Genomic DNA, 24,785 nt, shown 5'->3' with positions numbered 1-24,785 from the left:
TGCTATTGATTTGGTTCCGGGCGCTGAGTATCCATCCAGCAGGCTGTACAATCTCTCACGTCCTGAGCGCGAATCAATGGAGACCTACATCCGGGACTTTTTAGCTGCCGGGTTAATCCAGAACTCTTCCTCCCCGTTGGGTGCAGGTTTCTTTTTTGTGGGCAAGAAGGACGGCGGACTCCGTCCATGCATTGATTATAGAGGGCTGAACGAGATCCCGGTTCGCAATCAGTACCCGTTGCCTCTATTGGATTCAGTTTTCAAAATATTCATGAAACTGGATCTCAGAAATGCTTATCACCTGGTTCGGATCTGGAAGGGAGATGAATGGAAGACGGCATTTAACACCCCCTTAGGTCACTTTGAGTACCTGGTCATGCCGTTCGGCCTCACCAACGCCCCCGCGACGTTCCAAGCGTTGGTTAATAATGTCTTGCAGGACTTCCTGCATTGGTTTGTCTTCGTGTATCTGGACGATATCCTCATCTTCTCCCCGGACCCTGAGACCCATGTTAAGCATGTACGTCAGGTCCTGCAGCAGTTGTTGGAGAACTAGCTGTTTGTGAAGGGCGAGAAGTGCGAGTTTCACCCTACTTCCTTGTCCTTCCTGGGGTTCATCATCTGCTCCAACTCCGTCGCACCCGATCCAGCTAAGGTAGCGGCGGTGAGAGATTGGCCCCAACCGGTAAGCCGTAGGAAGCTGCAACAGTTCCTCGGCTTCGCAAATTTCTACAGGAGGTTCATTAAGGGCTATAGTCAGGTTGTTGGTCCCCTTACAGCCCTGACCTCCACAAAAGTCCCCTTCACCTGGTCAAATCAGTGCAAAGCCGCGTTTAGGGAGTTGAAACACCGGTTTTCGACTGCGCCAGTTCTGGTGCAGCCCGATCCTAACCGCCAGTTTGTTGTTGAAGTGGATGCCTCTGACTCAGGGATAGGAGCCATGCTGTCCCAGAGCAGGGAGTCCGATAAGGTTCTCCACCCTTGTGCCTATTTCTCCCGCAGGTTAACCCCGGCAGAGCGGAACTATGACGTCGGCAATCGGGAACTCCTGGCGGTGAAAGAGGCCCTTGAGGAGTGGAGACACCTGTTGGAGGGAGCTGTGGTTCCATTTACGGTTTTCACTGACCATTGGAACTTGGAGTACATCCGGACCGCTAAGCGTCTGAACCCCAGGCAAGCCCGTTGGTCACTGTTTTTTGGTCATTTTAACTTCCAGATCACCTACCGCCCCGGGACCAAAAACCAGAGGTCTGGCGCACTGTCTCGGGTGCATGAAGAGGAGGTTAAAACAGAGCTGTCGGATCCACCTGACACCATCTTGCCAGAGTCCACTGTCGTCGCCACCCTCACGTGGGACATAGAGGAAGTGGTCAGGGAGGCCCTGACTTGTCACCCGGACCCCGGCGGTGGACCAGCAAACCGGTTGTACATCCCACCAGACACAAGGACTGCAGTTTTGGACTTCTGTCACGGTTCCAAGCTCTCCTGCCATCCAGGGGTGCGAAGAACCGTAGCAGTGGTCCGGCAGTGGTTCTGGTGGGCATCAATAGAAGCCGACGTCCGGGATTATGTCCGGGCCTGCACAACATGCGCCAGGGGCAAGGCCGTTCATCAAACAGAGAAGGGACTCCGCTAGCAGTTGCTCGTGCCTCGACGCCCCTGGTCTCACATCGGCCTGGACTTTGTTACGGGCCTCCCTGCGTCCCAGGGAATGACTACCATCCTGACGATAGTGGACTGGTTCTCCAAGGCGGCCCACTTCATGGCCCTCCCGAAGCTCCCGATGGCCCAGGAGACCGCAGACCTCCTGGTCCACCACGTCGTGCGTCTGCATGGTATCCCGACTGACATCATATCGGATCGTGGTCCCCAGTTCTCCTCGCAAGTCTGGAGGAGTTTCTGTAGGGAACTGGGGGCCACCGCAAGCCTGTCGTCCGGGTACCACCCCCAGACCAACGGACAAGCAGAGCGGGCTAACCAAGATCTGGAGCAGGCCTTGAGGTGTGTCACCTCCGCACACCCGATGGCCTGGAGTCAACACCTGGCCTGGATCGAGTATGCCCACAACAGCCAGATCTCATCGGCGACCGGCCTCTCCCCATTTGAAGTGTGTTTGGGGTACCAGCCCCCATTATTCCCAGCCATGGAGGGAGAGGTCGAGGTCCCCTCGGTCCAGGCCCACCTCAGAAGGTGCGGTCGGGTGTGGCGGACAGCACGCTCTGCCCTTCTGAGAGCCCGGACGTGGGAGAAGACCCATGCAGACCGCCGACGAGCCCCGGCCCCCACTTACCAGCCTGGGCAGGAGGTCTGGCTTTCCACAAAGAACATCCCTCTGCACACGGACTCACCTAAGCTGACCGATCGTTTCATTGGACCATTTCCCATTGTCAGAGTCATCAGCCCGGCCACAGTGAAGCTCAGACCCCCTGCTTCACTGCGGATCCATCCTGTTTTCCATGTCTCGAAGGTCAAACCATACCACACATCGGACGTCTGCACCCCCGGACCAGCGCCGCCTCCTGCCCGCATCATCAACGGCGAGCCAGCCTGGACGGTGAGGAAGCTCCTCGATGTTCGCCGGAGGGGTCAGGGTTTCCAGTATCTGGTGGACTGGGAGGGGTACGGACCTGAAGAGCGCTCCTGGGTGAAGAGGAGCTTCATCCTGGATCCCGCCCTCCTGGCCGATTTCTACCAGCGACACCCCGACAAGCCAGGTCGGGCACCAGGAGGCGCCCGCTGAGGGGGGGGGTCCTGTTGTGTGGGCTGCCCAAAGAGGAGGTACTGCTGGCTCACCACCAGAGGGCTCCCTGCCTGTTGTCGGGTTTCAGGCACCAGAGGGCGCAGTCGCCTTGCAGGAGCACCAGGAGCACCTGAGCTGACAGCTGTCAGTCATCAGTTATCATCACATCACATCCATAAAAGCCTGGGAGAGACACTATAACTCTGCTGAGTTATCAGCTTACCCGTCAGGTAAACCGACTCAGCCGTTTTGTGCCCTACGCACATTCATTGTTTTCTGAAATCTTTGCAGTTGTGATTTATACTTGCAGCTTGTAGCCGAGTTTGTGGAAGTTGGAGGAGTTGGCGTCTCCACTCCTAACTTCTTACTAAGTATAACATTTGACACTGCACGTCCTCCAGTTTTTCCTCTGCACTCTGGGAGTATCTGGATTTATTCCTCCAAGATGATAACTGTGAGTTGCTGACTGTTTGCTGGGTGTACACACACCCACCTTTCACCTGTGTCTGTTCCTGCCAGCAGTACCGGATCTGACAGCTGGAAGCGGTGGCCACCTGGGGACTCTGGACTTGGCGGCTCCGGTGTGTTGCAGGTCTCCGTTGGCGGTGGAACCTCGTGGGTCCAGGCTCTTCTCTGGATAGGCATCTCCTACCCTTGGGTCTGCCCACACATCATCTTTTGTGTAGCTTGATTGACAGACTAAAAGCAGTATCTGACCTGTTGTGCACATTTGCAGCAATAAATTGTATTTATTGGCATCTCTATTGGCCGTTCATTTGCGCCCCCTGGTGTGGGTCCATGCATTTCACTTTCCCTAACATATATGTTATATTTTAACTTTGTACAAATGACAGAATTGACATTAATGGAGTTATTCTATCAGTATTAATGTTATTTATAAATGAAAACCATAAGTCAGCACTGCTTTATTTTCCAAGACCTCCGCCTGACCGGAGCGTTGTGATTGGGTAGAGAGCTTGCTTCTGTGCTGGAAGCTGGGTAGTAAACAAGAGCTTCCAGCAGGGGGCAAGATGTACAAAGACAGAAGTGTGGGCTCATTGTTTGGGTCTGTTGTCACTTTTGATGCTACCAGAAGCGATCGTGGTGTTAAAACTCAAATTCAGTTTATTAGCAGATGCAAATGTACCAGAGACAATAATGGAATTTATCGGTTATCTGTAACTTCCGATACACTTTTGGGTGGTTTATCGTTTTATCTTTATCAAAGATAACTTTTCAGTTATCTGATTATCTGTTATCGAAGTTAATTTTTTGGTTATCTGTGCCCACCACTGGATTTTAGGTATGAAATTGGTTAGTGTATTGATAACATCCTTACATAATCAACTGCACCTTTATAGATTAATAATTAATATGCAAAACCACAGATTTCTGCCAAACACATTTTTTTCCTCCATATCCTTATTCCTCATTTTAATATGTGGAGCAGACATTCATAATTTCTTCATGTTAATCCAACACTGATGCAAACTGAGCAACAGTATTATAATACAATGTATATCCCAGTATTAGTCCAAATTATTGTATTAACCCCCTTCTCAATAAAGTGCAGCTCATGGAGCCACATCTAAATTAATTTTCCATCTTTTGCTTCAAGTGGTCAGACAGGATTTAAAATCAGTAAACCGAAGATGCAAGAGGTGCTCTAACTTGCTTTTGTGTGAGAGAGTTATATTTTGGAAAACTGATATAGAATTGTATAAAATCCACAGTGCATCCAGAAAGTATTCACAGCACATCACTTTTTCCACATTTTGTTATGCTACAGCCTTATTCCAAAATGGAGTAAATTATTTTTTTCCCACACTCTCACGAGTGCCACTAGCTTAGCTTATGGCAAACTAAAAGTGGACGCTGTCGTTATGGCCGAACAACTCTCCAGTTTCTGGGGATTCTGTGTTAGTACGCACCTGCGGCCAACGTGCTTGATGAATTCCTGCGCAAAAAGTAGTTCCCAGATAATTGATAATGAGTTTATCTCATCTGCATTACATCTACATCTAAAATTTACCAGTAATGAAATTATAAAGACAACTGTAGTTTTAAGAGTGGCCGTAATAAATATTTAAGAAACTTAAAGTTCATGAGCACCTTCACCTGTTATCGCTCAAGCACATTGTAAACATTGATGCGATGGAGTTTGATGTGGAAGAGTTCAGAAAGATACGATTGGAATGTTTTGATTACCATTTACAGTTGGCAATGAAAGACTTGGGTGTTAACTTCGTGTTAAAGTCAGAACAAGGAGCTGCACTGAAAGAGATCTATCTGGGACAAAGAGACACATTCTGTGTGTTGTCGCTCCAACGAGAGCGGCATGCTGAGCAGGGTGGAGAAAGTAGTCCGGCAAGCTCAATCTGTGTGCGCGAGCTACCCCACAGTTCAATAATAGCAGAGATGTTGGTCCAGTGAGAGTGGCACTCCCTCAAAATTCTACTCACAACACCCCATAATGACAAATGAAAAAAGTGTTTTTAAAATTTTGAGAAAAAAATTTTTTCATCAATTTTGGAATAAGGCTGAAACATAACAAAATGTGGAAAAACTTTCTGGATGCACTGTATAAGTCAATAAAAATGCATGGATTTTTAAAAACTGTGTTAGTGTCACACAACATGATCTCTCTCTCTCTCTCTCTCTCTCTCTCTCTCTCTTTCTCTCTGTCTATGCATCTAGAGATGGTTCATTTTATGAGAGAGCTGTGAGTGTGTGTGTATATATATATATATATATATATATATATATATATATATATATATATATATATATATATATATATATATATATATACTCAACAAAAATATAAATGCAACACTTTTGGTTTTGCTCCCATTTTGTATGAGATGAACTCAAAGATCTAAAACTTTTTCCACATACACAATATCACCATTTCCCTCAAATATTGTTCACAAACCAGTCTAAATCTGTGATAGTGAGCACTTCTCCTTGCTGAGATAATCCATCCCACCTCACAGGTGTGCCATACCAAGATGCTGATTAGACACCATGATTAGTGCACAGGTGTGCCTTAGACTGTCCACAATAAAAGGCCACTCTGAAAGGTGCAGTTTTGTTTTATTGGGGGGGGATACCAGTCAGTATCTGGTGTGACCACCATTTGCCTCATGCAGTGCAACACATCTCCTTCGCATAGAGTTGATCAGGTTGTCAATTGTGGCCTGTGGAATGTTGGTCCACTCCTCTTCAATGGCTGTGCGAAGTTGCTGGATATTGGCAGGAACCGGTACACGCTGTCGTATACGCCGGTCCAGAGCATCCCAAACATGCTCAATGGGTGACATGTCCGGTGAGTATGCCGGCCATGCAAGAACTGGGACATTTTCAGCTTCCAAGAATTGTGTACAGATCCTTGCAACATGGGGCCGTGCATTATCCTGCTGCAACATGAGGTGATGTTCTTGGATGTATGGCACAACAATGGGCCTCAGGATCTCGTCACGGTATTTCTGTGCATTCAAAATGCCATCAATAAAATGCACCTGTGTTCTTCGTCCATAACAGACGCCTGCCCATACCATAACCCCACCGCCACCATGGGCCACTCGATCCACAACACTGACATCAGAAAACCGCTCACCCACACGACGCCACACACGCTGTCTGCCATCTGCCCTGGACAGTGTGAACCGGGATTCATCCGTGAAGAGAACACCTCTCCAACGTGCCAAACGCCAGCGAATGTGAGCATTTGCCCACTCAAGTCGGTTACGACGACGAACTGGAGTCAGGTCGAGACCCCGATGAGGACGACGAGCATGCAGATGAGCTTCCCTGAGACGGTTTCTGACAGTTTGTGCAGAAATTCTTTGGTTATGCAAACCGATTGTTTCAGCAGCTGTCCGAGTGGATGGTCTCAGACGATCTTGGAAGTGAACATGCTGGATGTGGAGGTCCTGGGCTGGTGTGGTTACACGTGGTTTGCGGTTGTGAGGCTGGTTGGATGTACTGCCAAATTCTGTGAAACGCCTTTGGAGACGGCTTATGGTAGAGAAATGAACATTCAATACACGAGCAACAGCTATGGTTGACATTCCTGCTGTCAGCATGCCAACTGCACGCTCCCTCAAATCTTGCGACATCTGTGGCATTGTGCTGTGTGATAAAACTGCACGTTTCAGAGTGGCCTTTTATTGTGGGCAGTCTAAGGCACACCTGTGCTCTAATCATGGTGTTTAATCAGCATCTTGATATGGCACACCTGTGAGGTGGGATGGATTATCTCAGCAAAGGAGAAGTGCTCACTATCACAGATTTAGACTGGTTTGTGAACAATATTTGAGGGAAATGGTGATATTGTGTATGTGGAAAAAGGTTTAGATCTTTGAGTTCATCTCATACAAAATGGGAGCAAAACCAAAAGTGTTGCGTATATATATATATATATATATGTTTATATATGTTTGTACAACCCCAATTCCAATGAAGTTGGGACATTGTGTAAAATGTAAATAAAAACAGAACACAATGATTTGTAAATCCTCTTCAACCTATATTTAATTGAATACACCACAAAGACAAGATATTTAATGTTCAAACTGCTAAACTTGTTTTTGTGCAAATATTTGCTCATTTTGAAATGGTTGCCTGCAATACGTTTCAAAAAAGTTGGGATGGTGCAACAAAAGGCTGGGAAAGTTGATGAATGCTCAAAGAACACCTAATTGGAAACAGGTGAGTGTCATGACTGAGTATAAAAGGAGCATCTCCAAAAGGCTCAGCCATTCACAAGCAAAAATGGGGCGAGGATCACCACTTTGTGAACAACTGCATGAAAAAATAGTCCAACAGTTTAGGAACAATGTTTCTCAATGTTCAATTGCAAGGAATTTAGGGATTCCATCATCTACAGTCCATAATATAATCAGAAGATTCAGAGAATCTGGAGAACTTTCTATACGTAAGCGGCAAGGCCGAAACCGACATTGAATGCCCGTGACCTTTGATCCCTCAGGCGGCACTGCATTAAAAACCGACATCACTGTGTAAATATCTTACTGCGTGGGCTCAGTCACACTTCAGAAAACCATTGTCAGTTAACACAGTTTGTCGCTACATCTACAAGTGCAAGTTAAAACTCTACCATGCAAAGCGAAAGCCATACATCAACATCCAGAAACGCCGCCGCCTTCTCTGGGCCTGAGCTCATTTGAAATTGACAGATGCAAAGTGGAAAAGTGTGCTGTGGTCTGATGAGTCCACATTTCAAATTGTTTTTGTAAATCATGGACGTCGTGTCCTCTGGACAAAAGAGGAAAATGACCATCCAGATTGTTACCAGTGCAAAGTTCAAAAGCCAGCATCTGTGATGGTATGGGGGTGTGTTAGTGCCCATGGCATGGGGAACTTTCACATCTGTGATGGGACCATCAATGCTGAAAGGTACATCCAGGTTTTGGAAATACGCCAACGGAGACCCCGGACTGTTGAACAACTGAAGTCGTACGTGGTGTGTCCATAAAGTAACGGTCCTTTTAAAAAAATAAAAAGGGCCGTTACTTTATGGACACACCACGTACATCAGTCAAAAATGGGAAAGAATTCCACCTACAAAGCTTCAACAATTCGTGTCCTCAGTTCCCAAATGCTTATTGAGTGTTGTTAGAAGGAAAGGTGATGTAACACAGTGGTAAACATATCACTGTCCCAGCTTTTTTGAAACGTGTTGCAGGCATCCATTTCAAAATGAGCAAAAATTTGCACAAAAACAATAAAGTTTATCAGTTTGAACACTGAATATCTTGTCTTTGTGGTGTATTCAACTGAATACAGGTTGAAGAGGATTTGCAAATCATTGTATTCTGTTTTTATTTACATTTTACACAACGTCCCAACTTCATTGGAACTGGGGTTGTATCTCTCATACACACACACACACACACACAGTCTCCATTTTTTCTTTCATTTCAGTTTTTTTCCTATAATTAGCAGGGCAACCACAGGATTAACTGAGTCATTCCTCAAAATTTCAGTCAAAACAACTGCATATTCAACTCAGAAATTTTGGTTTGTGGTGAACCAGGGCCAGTGAACCTCTTATTCTGGTCCATCTTTGAAAATTCATAATGACCAGAACACAGACAGGGGTATGAAGTTGGTTGTGATGCACTGTTGCTGATGCAGGGTGCTCGTGGCCACAGTTGCTTGTTTTAAGCAGATAATTAATTGTGCACGCAAGCAGCAGCTTCAGCATAAAACCTCGATCCTGCATCGTCAGCAGTCTGTTAATGAGGAGGCCTTGAATTAGTTTCAGGCAGGTTTTTGTCTTTTCATTCTGCAGGTTCTACGTAGGATTTTCTGAAATGATGAACACCTTCTCCTAACCCCCCCCCCCCCCCCAGCAAAACAGTAAAGCAACTGTTTTTGGGTTTTTGTTGTTGTTATTGTTGTTGCTTTGTGTTTACCTTGTCCTTGTGCTGTTTTCTCCTTGTGATTTTTGTTCGCTCTCTTCGTCTGATCTCTGGCTGTCAGAGCTGTGGCTGGTGTGCATCATCTCTTCCCTTTCCCCGGTTTCCATCTTCAGATCCATATTACCTCCCAAAGCACCTGAGGGGGCACCAATGTGGTTATTAATTGTGGGAGAACTGAAATCTTTAAGGGGTCATACTGTAAAAAAAAGTACTTTACCTTTTTTAGTTAACCCCAGTTGGGTTTTCATGTAGAACATTAATAACAATAGCTTTATACTGTGATTTCACAAGAAATATTTCAAAGAAATTTACAAAACAAAGGCCTGAAACACAGATGGTTAAACAACACAGAACAACATTCACAACAAGTGGGCCCAGGGGGATCTCAGTGCTCCCATCATTAATAAGAGAAAAGGGAAACATAGATCCAAAACAGACACCAAGATGTCTACCATCATGAAAATGTTCTAAAATGTTCCCTCCCCATCGGCAATGATTTTGTTTTGCTGTGATATTGACATCTCATGTCTGTTTTGAGATATAAGCAAGTTTTTCAGTGTCTTGAGTGAAAGCTGTTTGAGGGTCAAGTTCAAAACAAAAGGCCAAATGCAAAGTTGAAGTCTTTCCCCTGATGTTCTGTATTATTATTATTATTATTATTATTATTATTGTTGTTGTTGTTGTTGTATTTTTTTGCATCCTTGGATAAATCATCTTAGCAAAAACAACACCCCTCTTCCAAATAAAAGACCACTTATTTATTTTAAATAAAAGCATTAAGTTTGAAATGTGGCTGTAATTTTCCAGTATCACTGGGTCCATATCAGTTTTTCCAGGACAGGACTTACCATGTTTTGAAGCAAGTTGGAATGACACCATGGGTGAATGGTAAGTAAACAAAATTCAGCACGGATGGAAGGTACTAGGGGACTAGAAGGAGAGAGCATATTTCACCCATATTGGCCTCTCTTCATTGGCTTCCTGTTAATTCTAGAATAGAATTTAAAATTCTTCTTACTTATAAGGTTTTGAATAATCAGGTCCCTTCTTATCTTAGGGACCTCATAGTACCATATCACCCCAATAGAGCGCTTCGCTCTCAGACTGCAGGCTTACTTGTAGTTCCTAGGGTTTGTAAGAGTAGAATGGGAGGCAGAGCCTTCAGCTTTCAGGCTCCTCTCCTGTGGAACCAGCTCCCAATTCGGATCAGGGAGACAGACACCCTCTCTACTTTTAAGATTAGGCTTAAATCTTTCCTTTTTGCTAAAGCTTATAGTTAGGGCTGGATCAGGTGACCCTGAACCATCCCTTAGTTATGCTGCTATAGACTTAGACTGCTGGGGGGTTCCCATAATGCACTGAGTGTTTCTTTCTCTTTTTGCTCTGTATGCACCACTCTGCATTTAATCATTAGTGATTGATCTCTGCTCCCCTCCACACCATGTCTTTTTCCTGGTTCTCTCCCTCAGCCCCAACCAGTCCCAGCAGAAGACTGCCCCTCCCTGAGCCTGGTTCTGCTGGAGGTTTCTTCCTGTTAAAAGGGAGTTTTTCCTTCCCACTGTCGCCAAGTGCTTGCTCACAGGGGGTCGTTTTGACCTTTGGGGTTTTTACGTAATTATTGTATGGCCTTGCCTTACAATATAAAGCGCCTTGGGGTAACTGTTTGTTGTGATTTGGCGCTATATAAATAAAATTGAATTGAATTGAATTGAATAGTAATAACTACAGACCTTTAACAAGCCAAGTTGTCAATGAATTCAGAAAACAAGTAGCACATTTGGTACTCAGAACTCTCCAAATTCTGTCAAACTCAGGCAAAACTCCTCTCCTCAGTTTTGGTACCAAAAGTACATACACTTGTACATCCTAAAGGATGTACAAATGTAGATAAGGACAGATGGGATTTTTTTTTTTTTTTTTTTTTTTTTTTGCTAATATCCTCTATTTTATTAAAGAAATCCAACAATTCCTATACTGAAAAATCTAAACAATTACCATATTGGTGACCTTAAGTAAAGATTATGGTTATTACTATTAATTAAGTTGGAATAGTAGCATTTCTTGGCAACTTCAATTCATGATTATAGTCAGAAAAGCAGCTGTGTTCGCATATAAATCAAATCAAATCAAATCAAATCAAATCAATTTTATTTATATAGCGCCAAATCACAACAAACAGTTGCCCCAAGGCGCTTTATATTGTAAGGCAAAGCCATACAATAATGACGGAAAAACCCCAACGGTCAAAACGACCTCCTGTGAGCAAGCACTTGGCGACAGTGGGAAGGAAAAACTCCCTTTTAACAGGAAGAAACCTCCAGCAGAACCAGGCTCAGGGAGGGGCAGTCTTCTGCTGGGACTGGTTGGGGTTGAGGGAGAGAACCAGGCAACAGCTACACTTAAATGATGCTATCTACCTTCTGAACACCAGCATTTACTTCTCAAATCTTGCAGTTGTTAATTAAATCAGAGATCCAGCTGAGTTCAACTGTCCATGCAGCAATTAATTTAAATGGTCATCAATTCTGTCCAAAGAGCTTCCTGGCCAGAAAGTGATCCAACAACCTCTGGTAACTTTATATTAAGCTTTGTCAGAGCTGTCCAATACATCATGCTGATGAGACCACTGTTTCATAATTTATCAGACAGAAAAAAAATCTAATTTAGATATCAGACTGAACCAATATGTGTAAATCAGAACTTCCTGTCCTCTTGGTCTTGTATTTTGGGAAACAGGAAGGATATCAGACCCAGGCAGAGAGGCCTCATTCTATGGCATGTAAACATCCGGGTTCAGCCATGTTTCACACAAACCCATCATAACTACTTCACATTCTACCACAGATCACAACCAGCAAATGTTTAATAGACAATTATCTGATTTAATAAAAAGCCACAACTAATGCACTTGATCATTTTGTGAGATGAAACATGAGTGCAATCAGTTGTAACTAAGAGATTAACAAGAGCTAAACATCTTGTTCCTATCAATAGATATGGATCATGGAGGCCTACTGCCCTAGACAGACACAATATTGTCACAATATTGCATCCATTACAGATATAGAACCCATGATATCAGCATGTTAACATTCAATCCAAACTTCACAGTCATACAATGACTATCACAGGGCTGGTCCAATAGTCATGCAGGTGGAGTCGTGATGAATAAGTGGAAAATTTTTATACATAAGGCTCATTATCCATGAATCTTAGGGTAAATGCCATTTTTTTGTTAAAATACTCCTCACGGTTAACCATGAGGAGTATTTTATATGTAAACAGAGGAACATATAATTCCATGACTGAGTAAGGGAATAGGTCCTCAAATAAAAACACATCCCACCGTCCTTCAGTCTGTTTGAAAAGAAAAAAAACAAAACAATAAAATTGTATTTAAACAGCTCAGACTTATACCATGTAATGTCATTTGCTCCCACATATAATCAGAGACACCATTTCCAGATAACAATCCGCAATCTGTAATAGGTGCCTGACAATGTCAGCAAGAAGACTCCAGAGATTCACAGAATCAAATTCCACAATTTTATGATTCTCCTTTTATTATACTATAATTTGAGAAAGGTTTTTCTGTTTGTTCCCCTACTCTTCTCAGGTCCTTGGCCCAAATTCCACCAAATGTTTTATGACGATGAAGGTCAAGCCCAGAATTGGCCTTAAAGGATTTGCTTCAGCATAAGTCAAGGCTATTGGACTCAAAGGTCAACATTTTGATTATTATTTTTTTTTTTTGTCACTCTGAAGTTCACCAAAAGTGACCCTCATGTGGAGGTGGGTTTTGGAATTATCCAGGCAAGGTCAAATTTTGCAAAGGTCCATCATTGCGATCAAAAATCAAAATGAATGTTTTTCACTCCGATTTGCACAAAGCATGGCACACATATGAAGGAGTGTTCCAGAAATGTCCAGCAAGGTCAAATTTGCCAAACCTCTATCACTGGGGCCAAGGTCATGTCTGTCCATTTGTTGGGTTCCCAGGTCATTTTGCTGATTTCTGCCAAATCTGGTATTTCAATGAACGTTTGAACGTTGTGCTTAAAGAACTGATTTTGACAGTGGTCAAGGTCAAGCAATTTGATTTTCAACTCAATGTGGAAGAAATGTGGCTCCAGAATTGCCCTGGCAGGGCCAAACAAAGGTCAGTTATTTGGGTGAAGGTCAAGGTCATTGGAGCTAAATGTCAGGTTGTCATAGTCCTGACTGTCTTCAAGCCCATCGGTACTATTGCCTCATAAGCAAAATGTAGGTCTGAAATTACTCATTTTAGACATCTGTGACATATATCACAGTAATCCATATCTGGAGTCATGTGTGTTCTGGGAAATACCTACTTCACAGGTCAACTGAAAGATACCAAAGTGTTGTAGTTTCATCACCACTCCCATTGTTTGCCTAGCCTGCATAGTAGACTAACTACAATTTAGTCCTGAGTTTGACTGTGATTCTTGTAAATCATGAAATGTTGGCCTTCAAATTCAATGAATCTCATGCTATTTAAGTACTGATAAATTAGTTATTAAGTGGATAGGCTAGACCTAGAAGAGATGGTTTTGCTGAGTATCTCACCGTAGAATCACCAGAAAGTGTGTGATGTAGTAAGTTGTCATCCTGAGGTTCATATGCTAAATTAATATGCCTCAAAGAATCCAAAATAAATTGCTACAGTGGGAGGATGCATACCTGCTATAAGCCCTCTTCAGGATTGTGGTGCCTTTGTGCCATTTGAGGAAACCAGTCAAGAAAGAGTTACCACTGTCTATCACGTACTGATATATGGAGTAATTGGACATGGAAAGATTTTGTTAAAAAACCAGGTTCTTTTTCAAAACTGTCACCACAGTATTCACATGAAACAAACAAATGGTGTACGTTGTGCGTCGAAGTCCAGTCTCAAGTACTCCATCACTGCCATCTAGTGAACTACAGTCTATTGCTTGCTGAAAAGGTGGACTTAACAAGAAACCTTTAATAGTTCACTGGTACAGAAGCGCAAATTCAAGTCAGTTGAATCTGGGAGAATGCACTGGTGCAGCACTTCACCACATCCATGACACCGCAGAAATGCTTTGGTTCCTGGATGGCAACCAGCCAGCAGACAACCAGTCCATTCCCACATAAGATAAGATAATAAGATAAGATAATACTTTACTGTCAGATCAGAGATCCAAAATTTGTCTTACATATTCAGTAGCTCCATTACAACACAACACATAACACAAATAAGACACAGATATTTCACAAACAATCCATACAATAAAATTTACTCGCATTGCAGCCTTGATAATGTTGTTATGGATTAAGCTCCTTATTTAGTTTAAGTATCAACTGATGCACAAGAGAATGTTTCATCTCTAAAATAACCAACTGCCTCCATCGTGTAGGCATCTCTTTGTCTTTCATCAGGCACCTGCATGCTGGATCATACACAGAGCAAAGTGCCACGTGGTTAAAATGTCAAAGCTGACACGCTTTCTCAATGCAAGTGACACTCCTCATCTTAGTCTTCCTAAGTAACCGCTAGTTTGACACAAAATGGTTCAAGTGGTACCCAAGGATCCTCTGAAGAAACCTAGTCATAAAGGCATCTAGTTGTCATTTTAGACCACTGGTAAGTATCCAAGTCTCACAACCAAACAGTACCACAGGCAGCACCAGGACCTTAAAGACTCGGACCTTTGCTCTCCAACAAAGATACCAGAATTTCCACAAGACTCTGTCACGCAACCTAATAACTCCATAAGTTCTCAATCTCAAAGGCCAAGGACCAGAGAAATGAATGTAACTGTTGAGATAACTGAATGTCTTTGTAAGTCCAACAGTACAGATTAATTGAACAAACTATATAAAAATCATCAGAGAGTTGACTCGCCTCGGCCTCCTTGCACAGTCTGAAGGGTAGCCCGCGGTCTGGATGGGTATGGGTGGCCATTCTGTGTGCGGTTCTGGAAAACAGAGTGGTTGTTGTTGATGTTGGCAGCTTCAACCTTTATAACACACAAAGAAAAATTTCATTAACGGTTATGCACGGAGAAGAATTCTGTGTACTTTAATACTGATAACAGGTTAAACACACGCAGTAGACAACTCAGAGCCAACAAAACCAACATCTGCACACTCAGTTTCAGCTGAACTCTGTGGAGATCTCTCTCTTTACCCCCCCCCCCCCCCCCCCCAATCACTGTGCATGTTTCCAGATGGGCTAAAAATCCTCTGTTTTTACTGATTGAGAAACATGCTGAATTGAGAGTGTACAGTTCAGATGCCCCCACCATCACCCCACAGTTGAAGTGCGTTTCAAAGCTCTGCCATGGTGCTTGACTGGTTGCTTACTTTGACTTAAATTTTTGAAAACATGCAGACTGTATGTGAAAAATTCCTCACATTGAATATCAGCATTCATGAACATTCTATTTCCACAGACACGAGGCCCTGTCCTTCTTAAAATATTTCAATATAACAGGTGTTAACCATGGCTGGTGTGTGGCAGCTGAGTGGGAGGGTGCCGGCGGACGCCGAGTGGCCTTGGTGGTTGTGGTTCAGCGGGCCGTGGATGTCAGTGGGCAGACCAGCAGTGGGACCCACAGCATGATTCCTCAGGACGTGGATCACATCGTCCAGCCTGTCCAACCGATCCTCCACCTGAGACTGCAAATACACACAAAGAAAAAGCGCTACTGTCAGATTTGTTATGTACTTTAAGGTTTTACACACTCACTGAGTTAATCAAATATAAAGTCATTTGTTTGATAAAATGCATATGCCAGCTTTATTTTTAAAGCTGCAGTGTGTGTGATTTAGTGCTATCTAGTGGTGAGTGTACAGGTTGCATTATGCCGTCGCTGGTCACGTTTTTCTTTCCCTTCGTGTTTTACTACTTTGGTGACAAGTATTCATACTGCGTTGCTTTCTCTTGTGATAAGCAATATGTATGATCCTCCTATTTCACAAAAAGAGTTCTCAGAGTTGTTAGCCTGCACAAACAACCAGTAGGCAGTTTATAAGGGAGCAACAACTGACTCCTCTTCTTTCTTTTTTTTCAGTGTACTGGCTATGCTGTAAAATGCAAAAGGTGGAGTAAGTATGCCCCTTTTGGGTTACTGTATCAATAAGGTGCATTCCATGAGGAGCCCCACTCCCAATTAGATATGAAAGGCTAATTCTAAGCTTATGAAAACACATGGATTCATTGTTGCAGTTAGATATACATTAATAGTTATTACTGTATTCTATTTCTGATAATAAACACCCCTCAGTCCTACACACTCTAACTTTAATAAAATATAACGCAATGCTAAAATACCCTCAGCCATATGACCATTGTCTTCTTTAGAATTTGCAGTTCTTTAATTAGTATCCCAGTGCAATGTATATATGTAGTTATACATTTATTCTTATTTGCATTAATTATTAAGATCCGTCTTACGTACAAGTTGTACATGTTTAATAAGAACCCCTCTATCACTCAATCATAAACACCATTTACATTTTTAACAGTATCTGCAGGAGGGCGTACATGTGCGCATACATGAGCTTTTGACAAGAGCGGAAGTTAGCTTTAAGTTAATGGAAGCTAGCATGCATGCTGATGTCCGCGAAATGTCTTGTAAATCACTTCAGAGGTGTTATCAGGTTACAAAAACAGCATTTTCAGTTTTAGAAGTGTTTATTTCTTGCTAGCTTTTACATAATATATGACAAAGAAGTTATATTTACACACAAATGAAACAGAGTTTGCAGCTAGCTAGACCAGCCACTGACATCACGTGCCACTCTACTCTGATTGGCTGTCACCCCTGCCCCTAAAAAAGTAAGATAATGAGATTCTTTAACCTCTTAAAATAGGTCAAGGTTAGCCATCTCTGAACTTCTCCAAGGTCTGTGTCCCAAGAATGTTCCCTGTGAATTTGAAGATTCTGACAGTAATAGGACTGGACTTACGCTGAGCACAGACAGATGGACAGACAAAAGGGCGGACAGACACAGTCTTCACAATACCTTATGGCCATATTTGATGGCCTCAGGTAAAAACAGTAATATCAGCACATATTAAATAGATGTTTTGTCTTCAGTGCTGACAGAAAGGACAGATACACCTCACTGTCCCAGATATAAGACAATCCTGATTATAAGACAAACCCCCTTTTTCCAAATGTATTTTTTGAAAAACACTTTTTGAATTTGAAGCCTTTGTTTTTTAGTAAAGAAAATACTCAACTTAAATCTTTCACCCAAATGTGACTGTTTACATACAGCAGGTAGACTGTTCCATAACACTGGAGCACGATAGGCAAAGGCTATACTACCTGTTAAATTTTTTGCTACCCTAGGAACACATAAACAGCCAGGACCCTGAGCATGAAGGCACATAAGGCTCAACCAGTTCAGTAAGGTAAGATGATGCACAGCCATTCAGTATCTGCAAAACCTTGAACTCTATTCTTGTATCAACAGGGACCCGGTGAAGGGAGGCCAACACCAGAGTTATATGATCAAACACCAGAGTTATATGATCAAACACCAGAGTTATATGATCAAATTTCAAACTTCAAAAACTTCTGCACCTCTGCCAAAGGACCCAGAGTTTACAAATTAATGCACCATCCACAGGTGGGAAAGAGAGACTTTGATATATCTTTATTGTTATATATATATATATATATATATATATATATATATATATAATCATTAGTTACAATTATATCACTAATGTACAGCTTATGTTCTAAATCAGGTCCTTACCAGGGATATAAGTGAAGACCCATAATGTGGTGACACGGTTGTTTGACCTGAACTCCGTGGCCATATGTTAGTACCTAGGAGGAAAAACCATCCATAGCACATCATGAAGAGGCTGAAATATACAAGATAGAACAAAGACGCTGTTGGAGGAGCACCTGTTAGTCCAGTTTACCTGCAGGTTCAGCTGTGTTTGTCAGTGGGGACGGAGACCTCACTGGAGTGGAGGAGCTGGAGGGGAAGCTGCTGCTGGTGCGATCAGGAGAGTAAATCTACCAGCAAACATACAGAGGAGGGAGAACAGCACATGGATCATTTTAAGAGCACAACTTGTCATTTCTGTGGGTTTTTTTTACAGCCGCTGTCACAGCCTCCAGAGCAGGCTCGTAACCTGAAGTCAAGTAATCAGTTTTGGTCATTGTAATAGATGGCAGCAAATAAAATGTCCAACATAGTTAATATGCACTGGACCACCACTGGCTGGGAAGATCAGCTATTATAGGTCCTTTTTGCATTATATTGCTTTGGCTTGAGGCATCACTGTTTGAATACAGCAACTCCTATATGAGTGGTGCCATGGAAATACATACTGAAGAACAAGATCGCAGACTCATCACATGACCGTGTGCCACCAAGGAGACAGCGCCACCATCACCAAATGGACAAACATGCAACGAATCAGTGCACAAGCACAATGTTCTGCAAGGTTGAAACTGAATCAATCCAGTTTGTTTACTCTTTTACTGTTGTACAACTTTATTTTTCTTGCTTTAATTGAAGAAAAGCTTGTTGGTGCAGCAGATAACTGAAACAATCTTTCAAATGGTGACACAAGCACCACATTTGGCATAAATAGTCCTTAAACATTACTCTTTTGAAAAAGCAGACTATCCACTTGATTGTTCAATAGGCAGCCAGGTAGGGGTTAATGAAGAATCACACAGTGGTCAAAATTGATAAATGCTCCAATCATATTGAAAAGTATACCACATTATTCATCTGATCATAAAGATTACAAAAAGGTATATTTTGGACTATCTTTGAATGAATCTAAAGGCCCTGTCCCACTGGGGAGGGGATTAATTGCGCATGAATTGAGTATACAAATGTTGGGCGTTCATTGTCGTCCGCAACAAAAGTGGCTAAAAAAGACAAATGTCTCAGTATGAATTACAGATATATTAATAATGTACAGTGAACATATGACAAACAGTCACGGATGTATAACGCATGTATTGAGCAAACGGATCAGACACATTGTGATTATCACGGAGGTATTACAGATGTATTGACAATGCATTGAGCACGTGTTGCACATGCACGACATCTGCATTGAGGTCATAAATGAAGTGCACTCGGGCCTTCCGGCATTACTATTCACACCAACACCACAGCCTCTGGAGCAATTGCTGGACTTGGACAAGTTGATTGGAGTAAACAAGCAGTGAACAGGGCGAGTGGTGACGTCAGTGGATCGAATCAGAGCGCAGCTCGTCTGAACGATTATAACGAAGTTAAATCTGTTATAAACATACGAATAAATACTGTAACAGCTGCAGACAAGAAGGAAAAAACACGCAACTGTTTTATCAAGCCTTGACAATGTAAACAAGTCAAATAATTACCTTTTTAGATGGCTCAAAATGCTTTCTACAGCTTGTTAGGCACGCACGAACAGCTAAGGCTGCAGCCTCCTCTGTGATTCAAGAAGTGATTCGAGCCGTTTTCAACAGCGAATTTGCAGAAAACCTGATTAATCCACCACAAAATAATTATTTTATATACACAGCGTCCAGGCTTGGGAAGTAACGGAATACATGTAATGGCGTTACGTAATTAGGATACAAAAAAAGGTAACTGTATTCCGCTACAGTTACAGAAAAAAGACGTATTCAGATTACAGGTATATTTAGTAAAAATGGGGATTAGTTCACAGGATTACAATTTTAATGCATTTTATGATATTATCTGTATATATTTTTTTGCTTTGAAATAAAAACGTCCCTTCATGGACAGTGACATGATGTCTCCTAACCGGGCAAAATATTGATGAAGTTCCCAGATGTTAATGCATTTTCAATTTATTTATTTTAATTTATTTATTTTTTTTTATTTTTTTTACACAATTATCCTTTATTGACCGAGTTTCATTCATGAAGTCAGTGGTGTGGGTACACATCTCTATGTGTGGGTGTGACTGTGAGCGGCACAGCGCGGGTCATTATAATCTCAATATTTTAAGGTGCAAATTTAAAAACATCCCCAGTCTTGTCGAACAATTTTAATCACGAACGACAAGTATTTTAACTAGACACTGGTCTAGCAGTGGAAAATATCAACTAGACATAAGTGAAGAGTTAATGGTCCTTGTCATTGGGCGACACAGGTACGGCAGGAGACATACAGCTGTTTATCATCCAAATATCACAAAGTGACAAGAAGAACCAAAACCGCTTACTTATGGAAGGAAATATTGTCTCCCTTGTTCCTCTGTTTGTGGCTTTGCCAACATGCTCAGCTTTCCGGCATATTCCACCTGTTTCTTGAACTTCTATGCACGCAAATCACTAACTTACCCGGAATTAAAATGGCGATCACGCCTCCTTACTGACAGTATTTACTTAATGGTTTTCATTATGCTTTGATTCTTATTTTGAAAGTTCAATAAGTGGACTGATATGTTAAACATGGTGCAAATGCTATGTGAAAGACTAAAGTAAGATCATTTTATGTTTACTGAACAAGTAGCAGACTTTTTTTTGTTTTTTTTTGTATATTGTTCTGCAAGCCACTTTTAATTACAAATTCTTCCGCACACCGCCTGAGTTTTCATTATCCTTCATTTGTTTTTTGTTGAAAATTTAGCAGGTGAACACCGGGGGTGTTTAAAACAATATTGTGGTGCTCTTAATTCATAATGTGAAGTAAAACGGAGCATGCCATGTAAAAAGTTTTATTTTTGCTTAATAAACTGTACTATGTGGTCAAGACTATTTATATTTAGTTTCTTTTGTCTGTATTAGCATATTTGATATTGGAGTAATCCAGAAGTAATTGAAAGTAATCAAATTACATTACTTTAATATTACGGTACTTGGATTACGTTACTGACTACATTTTTCAACAGGTAACTAGTAACTGTATCGGAATACATTTTTAAAGTAACCTCCCAACCCTGACAGCGTCCAGCACAGAACATGTGGCAGCTGGCAGAACAAAGAACAGCATCCAGCTGTGAACACAGCGGGTGGGATCATCAGGACACAGGTTGTGCTGCTGCGTGAAGCAAAACATGCTCGTGTCAGTGCACCTTTATGTTGTTGGATGGCGTTTTTGGGGTTCCATAACTACATCTGTACATTTCCACAGCTGGACTGGCACTGAGTGGCAGGTATTTCGATGTCTGCCATGGTACTTTGGGTTCATGTGGAGTGTTTGTTGTGCATTCACAAATCAGATGCAAAGCTGACGTAATACAACAGCTTTATTCGTGGCCACTCTGTATGCAGTCGCTACATCTTATTTTAGTTCATGATGTGGACATGATAGGCACGCAATATATCCTTTACACACTGTCCCAGTCCGCTGCCAAGCCACAAATCCCCGTTAATTGCGGATATCAGCGGATATACAGCACATAGATTGAGTATGTATGGAGTATGTAAGGCAGATGTCAACTGCAGCCAAAATTTTGTGCAGCTCAAAAATCCTGGCAACGGAAAAACATGCCTCTACGGATAAATGCGGACGTGTGTGGTTGTCGGCCAACTCATACAAGCATGTTTCACGGATGTTGCGGCCGTTTAGCGAATATGAACCAATTCTGTGCGCAATTCATACACAAATCATCCTAAACGCCAGTGGGACCGGGCCCTTACGGAGTTATGGGCTAAAAACAGCAAAAATGGTGACAAAGGTCAATTTAAGTTTGTACAGGGGCCAAAGTTAAAGTTGCTACAATTTTGGTAAAAAGTGATGCAAATTAGTAGAGTGAAGAGGGGTTTAAAAGGATAGTTTGCATCATGTGTTGTACTTAGTTACCATGTTACAGGGTAACATATGTCACATCTCATAGAATCCAATGGGCATTGACATTGTCTGCCCTTTAATTTGGACAGTAAACATTTAACATGGTCAGAACTATTCCATTTATTAATTTTATTAATAAATGGAATGGGGGGGGGGGGGGGGGGTCGGCACAGTCACGCCCATGTGTGCTGCTAGGTTATGTCACACTCGTGTTGCACTTAGACAATTTTTCCCAAACAGCTCGAATGTGGTCACCTGCTGTCTACTCTCGTGCTGAGAGCACGAGAGTAGACTTAAGTGTCCAGTGAGCAGTGTTAAATGTTTGTGTACGACACCTGGAATTTGGCAGACACCTGTCGAGAGAGGAGTTGAATGGGTACTCGTAGGGCACTCGCTGTCTTTTGGCCACTGCTGTGCACGAATGGTTGTAGCAAGAGCTGTACGAGGCATTTGAGGCAGCTCTGATTTTTCACAAGTGGCATTTGACTACTCCTCCGTGCGCCATTCTGCCTCAATCATGTATTGTGTGAAGGGGCCCTTAAGCTTGTACTGCACATTTCTCCTGTTAGTGACTCCAGCTCAAGGGCACAATTTATAACTAGAAATTGGGGGGGACAAAGTGTGAGGCCCACAAGTCCGAAGCCCATAGGCCGTGGGTCTGGGGGTCGCTTTAGGTCCCCAGAAGCCAACGGTTTCTAGATAAGCTCAGATGCATTCTGAGCATCCAGAAAAGTAATTTTAATGTTTTGAGAAGACCATAAAGTGGACACCATTTGACTTATGCAATTTGAAACTGTGGATATAAGTACTTTATTCTGAGAATAGCCAGCATTGATTTTATTAACATCCTGGTGTAAATAAGGTATCACCACATGTGTAGAACTCAAAAAGAATGATAGGTTGAGTTTTCATTAAAAAAACAACTGCAATGTGGTAAAATGTATTCATAACTATGAAAGAACGGGCTCTTAATAATTATTAACTATCGTATACTGTATTTTTTTCTCAAGATTTGTTTCTGCATAAGTTTGAAAAAACAACAGATCATAAGTTTAGGACAAATTACTTATCATGAATTTAATTTTCGAAGTGGCACTAATGACAACTCTCATACTGAACATAATTTCGCTTGCCTAGACTGATTTTGGAGATCAAGCAATAATTCCAGATGGGCTTTCTGAGGTCCCAGATAGCTTTTCTGATTTCCTTTTCTAACTTTCAGAATTTAGTAAATTAGCATATGGTCCATTGATACTCATGTGTAGACACTAGTCCCTAGAGGCAACTATTTTTGGTTTCAAATCTGGGCAAATGCAGTTCCAGAAAATTCCAAATGTGACAAACAAGAAACAGGTGTTGCAAACAAGTCAATGCTGCTAAAAATACAAAGTTGCAGAAACAAAGATACTATTTTGACATGGTTTGCACATAAGACTGACATAGCATGTTTCAAGTACACACATATATGTCAGAAGGTGGGAGGGGGACATACCATATTCTGTGCCCCCTGGTTGAAAAGGTGGGGGGGGGGGACATGTCCCCCCTATCCCCCACCAAATTGCGGCCATGCTCCAGCTCAAAGCAGTCCAAGGACATTCTGTCCCAAATTTTCAATTCAAGCTAAGAAAATATTATTCTTATAAAATCCATTTGTAGCAAGAGCTATTAATTCATTTACTGTCATGATTTCGCAAATATAAATGTATGTAGTGTTCACTGATGAGTAATTGCTTTGGACTGGCACTTCCAGCCCCATTCAGTGATGAGGGACAACTCCACATGGTGGCACACGGGCAATACTTACACGTTATAGGCAGTCCGCGCTCTAGTTCTACCTGCTTCTACAGTATGGGTGGTTCACACTTACAGAAGCCAGAGCTTTGCCCAAGGTATCGCCTGTCTGTGAAGGCCCTGAAACACCTCCCTGAGTTACTGCAAGTAGAAGAGAGCAGTAAAAACAATCAGGAGAAAGAACAGAAATCAGCTGAAACAGCTACAAAAGCCACGTTAATAAATCACCTGCAGGATTCTCTGAGGTGTTGACTGACAGTGACGTGGTGCCACCACGGTGAAATGTGGACATAGGTGGAAGGCCCCTGTTCATGTCTGCAGCCATCACTGAATGTGGAGAGTAGTCCTAAAGGAAAAAAACAAACACAAACTGAGTCTCCGGCGGTCTACGGTGCTTCAGTTCCAACATGTGGCAGAGTGAAATCTCACCAGGTGACTGTGCGGCGGCAGATTGTTGTAGCTCTGCGATTGGTGGGACGTGTCTGCTCCCAGTGCACCTTCATAGCCCTGCTGGTTCAGCCCATTTACAGCATTCCAGATGTCAGGCAAATTACCTATCCCCTCTAAAATGGACAACAAATAGTTATAGTGCACCAGAGTAGCATTTAAGGAACCACAAACCCCTAAGAAGCCTCAGTGGCATTCCTTTAAAAAGTTACCTTCATTATGTCTGATGAATCAGCATCATGATCAGGTTAAATGGGACAAGGTTTTTGAGAAACTGGGGACTTCTCTGTAGTAAACCAGGGTTTAAACCCCCATAACGCAAGTGTCAATTAGTGTCAATTAGTCTGTAAGCGATTGTTAATACAGTAAGTCAAAAACTAAAACATGTTGAAACGTGAAAGTTTGCATGAGGGTTAATACTAACATGAAGATGTGTGATTAGAATTTAGTGTAACTGTGTGTAATCAATCAAAACATTCTGATACATTATTGATTACCATTTTGTCACACTCCAAAAAAGAAAGAGCTGTCTCAACGATAAAAACTGATGTAACAATTTGCATAGATTTTTT

At 42.3% G+C, this 24,785-nt stretch overlaps 1 protein-coding gene across 1 annotated transcript in view; it reads right to left on the bottom strand.

The window, feature by feature from the left end:
* LOC117515583 (transcription factor 12-like) overlaps positions 1-24,785 on the bottom strand; it is a 42,696-nt gene that overhangs the window by 8,155 nt on the left and 9,756 nt on the right. The window contains exons 3-10 of the mRNA XM_034176204.1: positions 24,196-24,329; positions 23,995-24,112; positions 23,843-23,907; positions 18,122-18,218; positions 17,950-18,023; positions 15,679-15,855; positions 15,080-15,194; positions 9,184-9,325 (exon numbers count right to left, since the gene is read on the bottom strand). Of these exons, the coding sequence (XP_034032095.1) occupies positions 9,184-9,325; positions 15,080-15,194; positions 15,679-15,855; positions 17,950-18,023; positions 18,122-18,218; positions 23,843-23,907; positions 23,995-24,112; positions 24,196-24,329 (922 nt within the window). The remainder of the gene's footprint in view (positions 1-9,183; positions 9,326-15,079; positions 15,195-15,678; positions 15,856-17,949; positions 18,024-18,121; positions 18,219-23,842; positions 23,908-23,994; positions 24,113-24,195; positions 24,330-24,785) is intronic.

The sequence above is a fragment of the Thalassophryne amazonica genome, chromosome 8 (assembly GCF_902500255.1).
Source record: "Thalassophryne amazonica chromosome 8, fThaAma1.1, whole genome shotgun sequence".
In the NCBI taxonomy this organism is placed as follows: domain Eukaryota; kingdom Metazoa; phylum Chordata; class Actinopteri; order Batrachoidiformes; family Batrachoididae; genus Thalassophryne; species Thalassophryne amazonica.
Note: the sequence above shows the minus strand (reverse complement) of the source record. Positions and strands in the feature narration are given on the sequence as shown.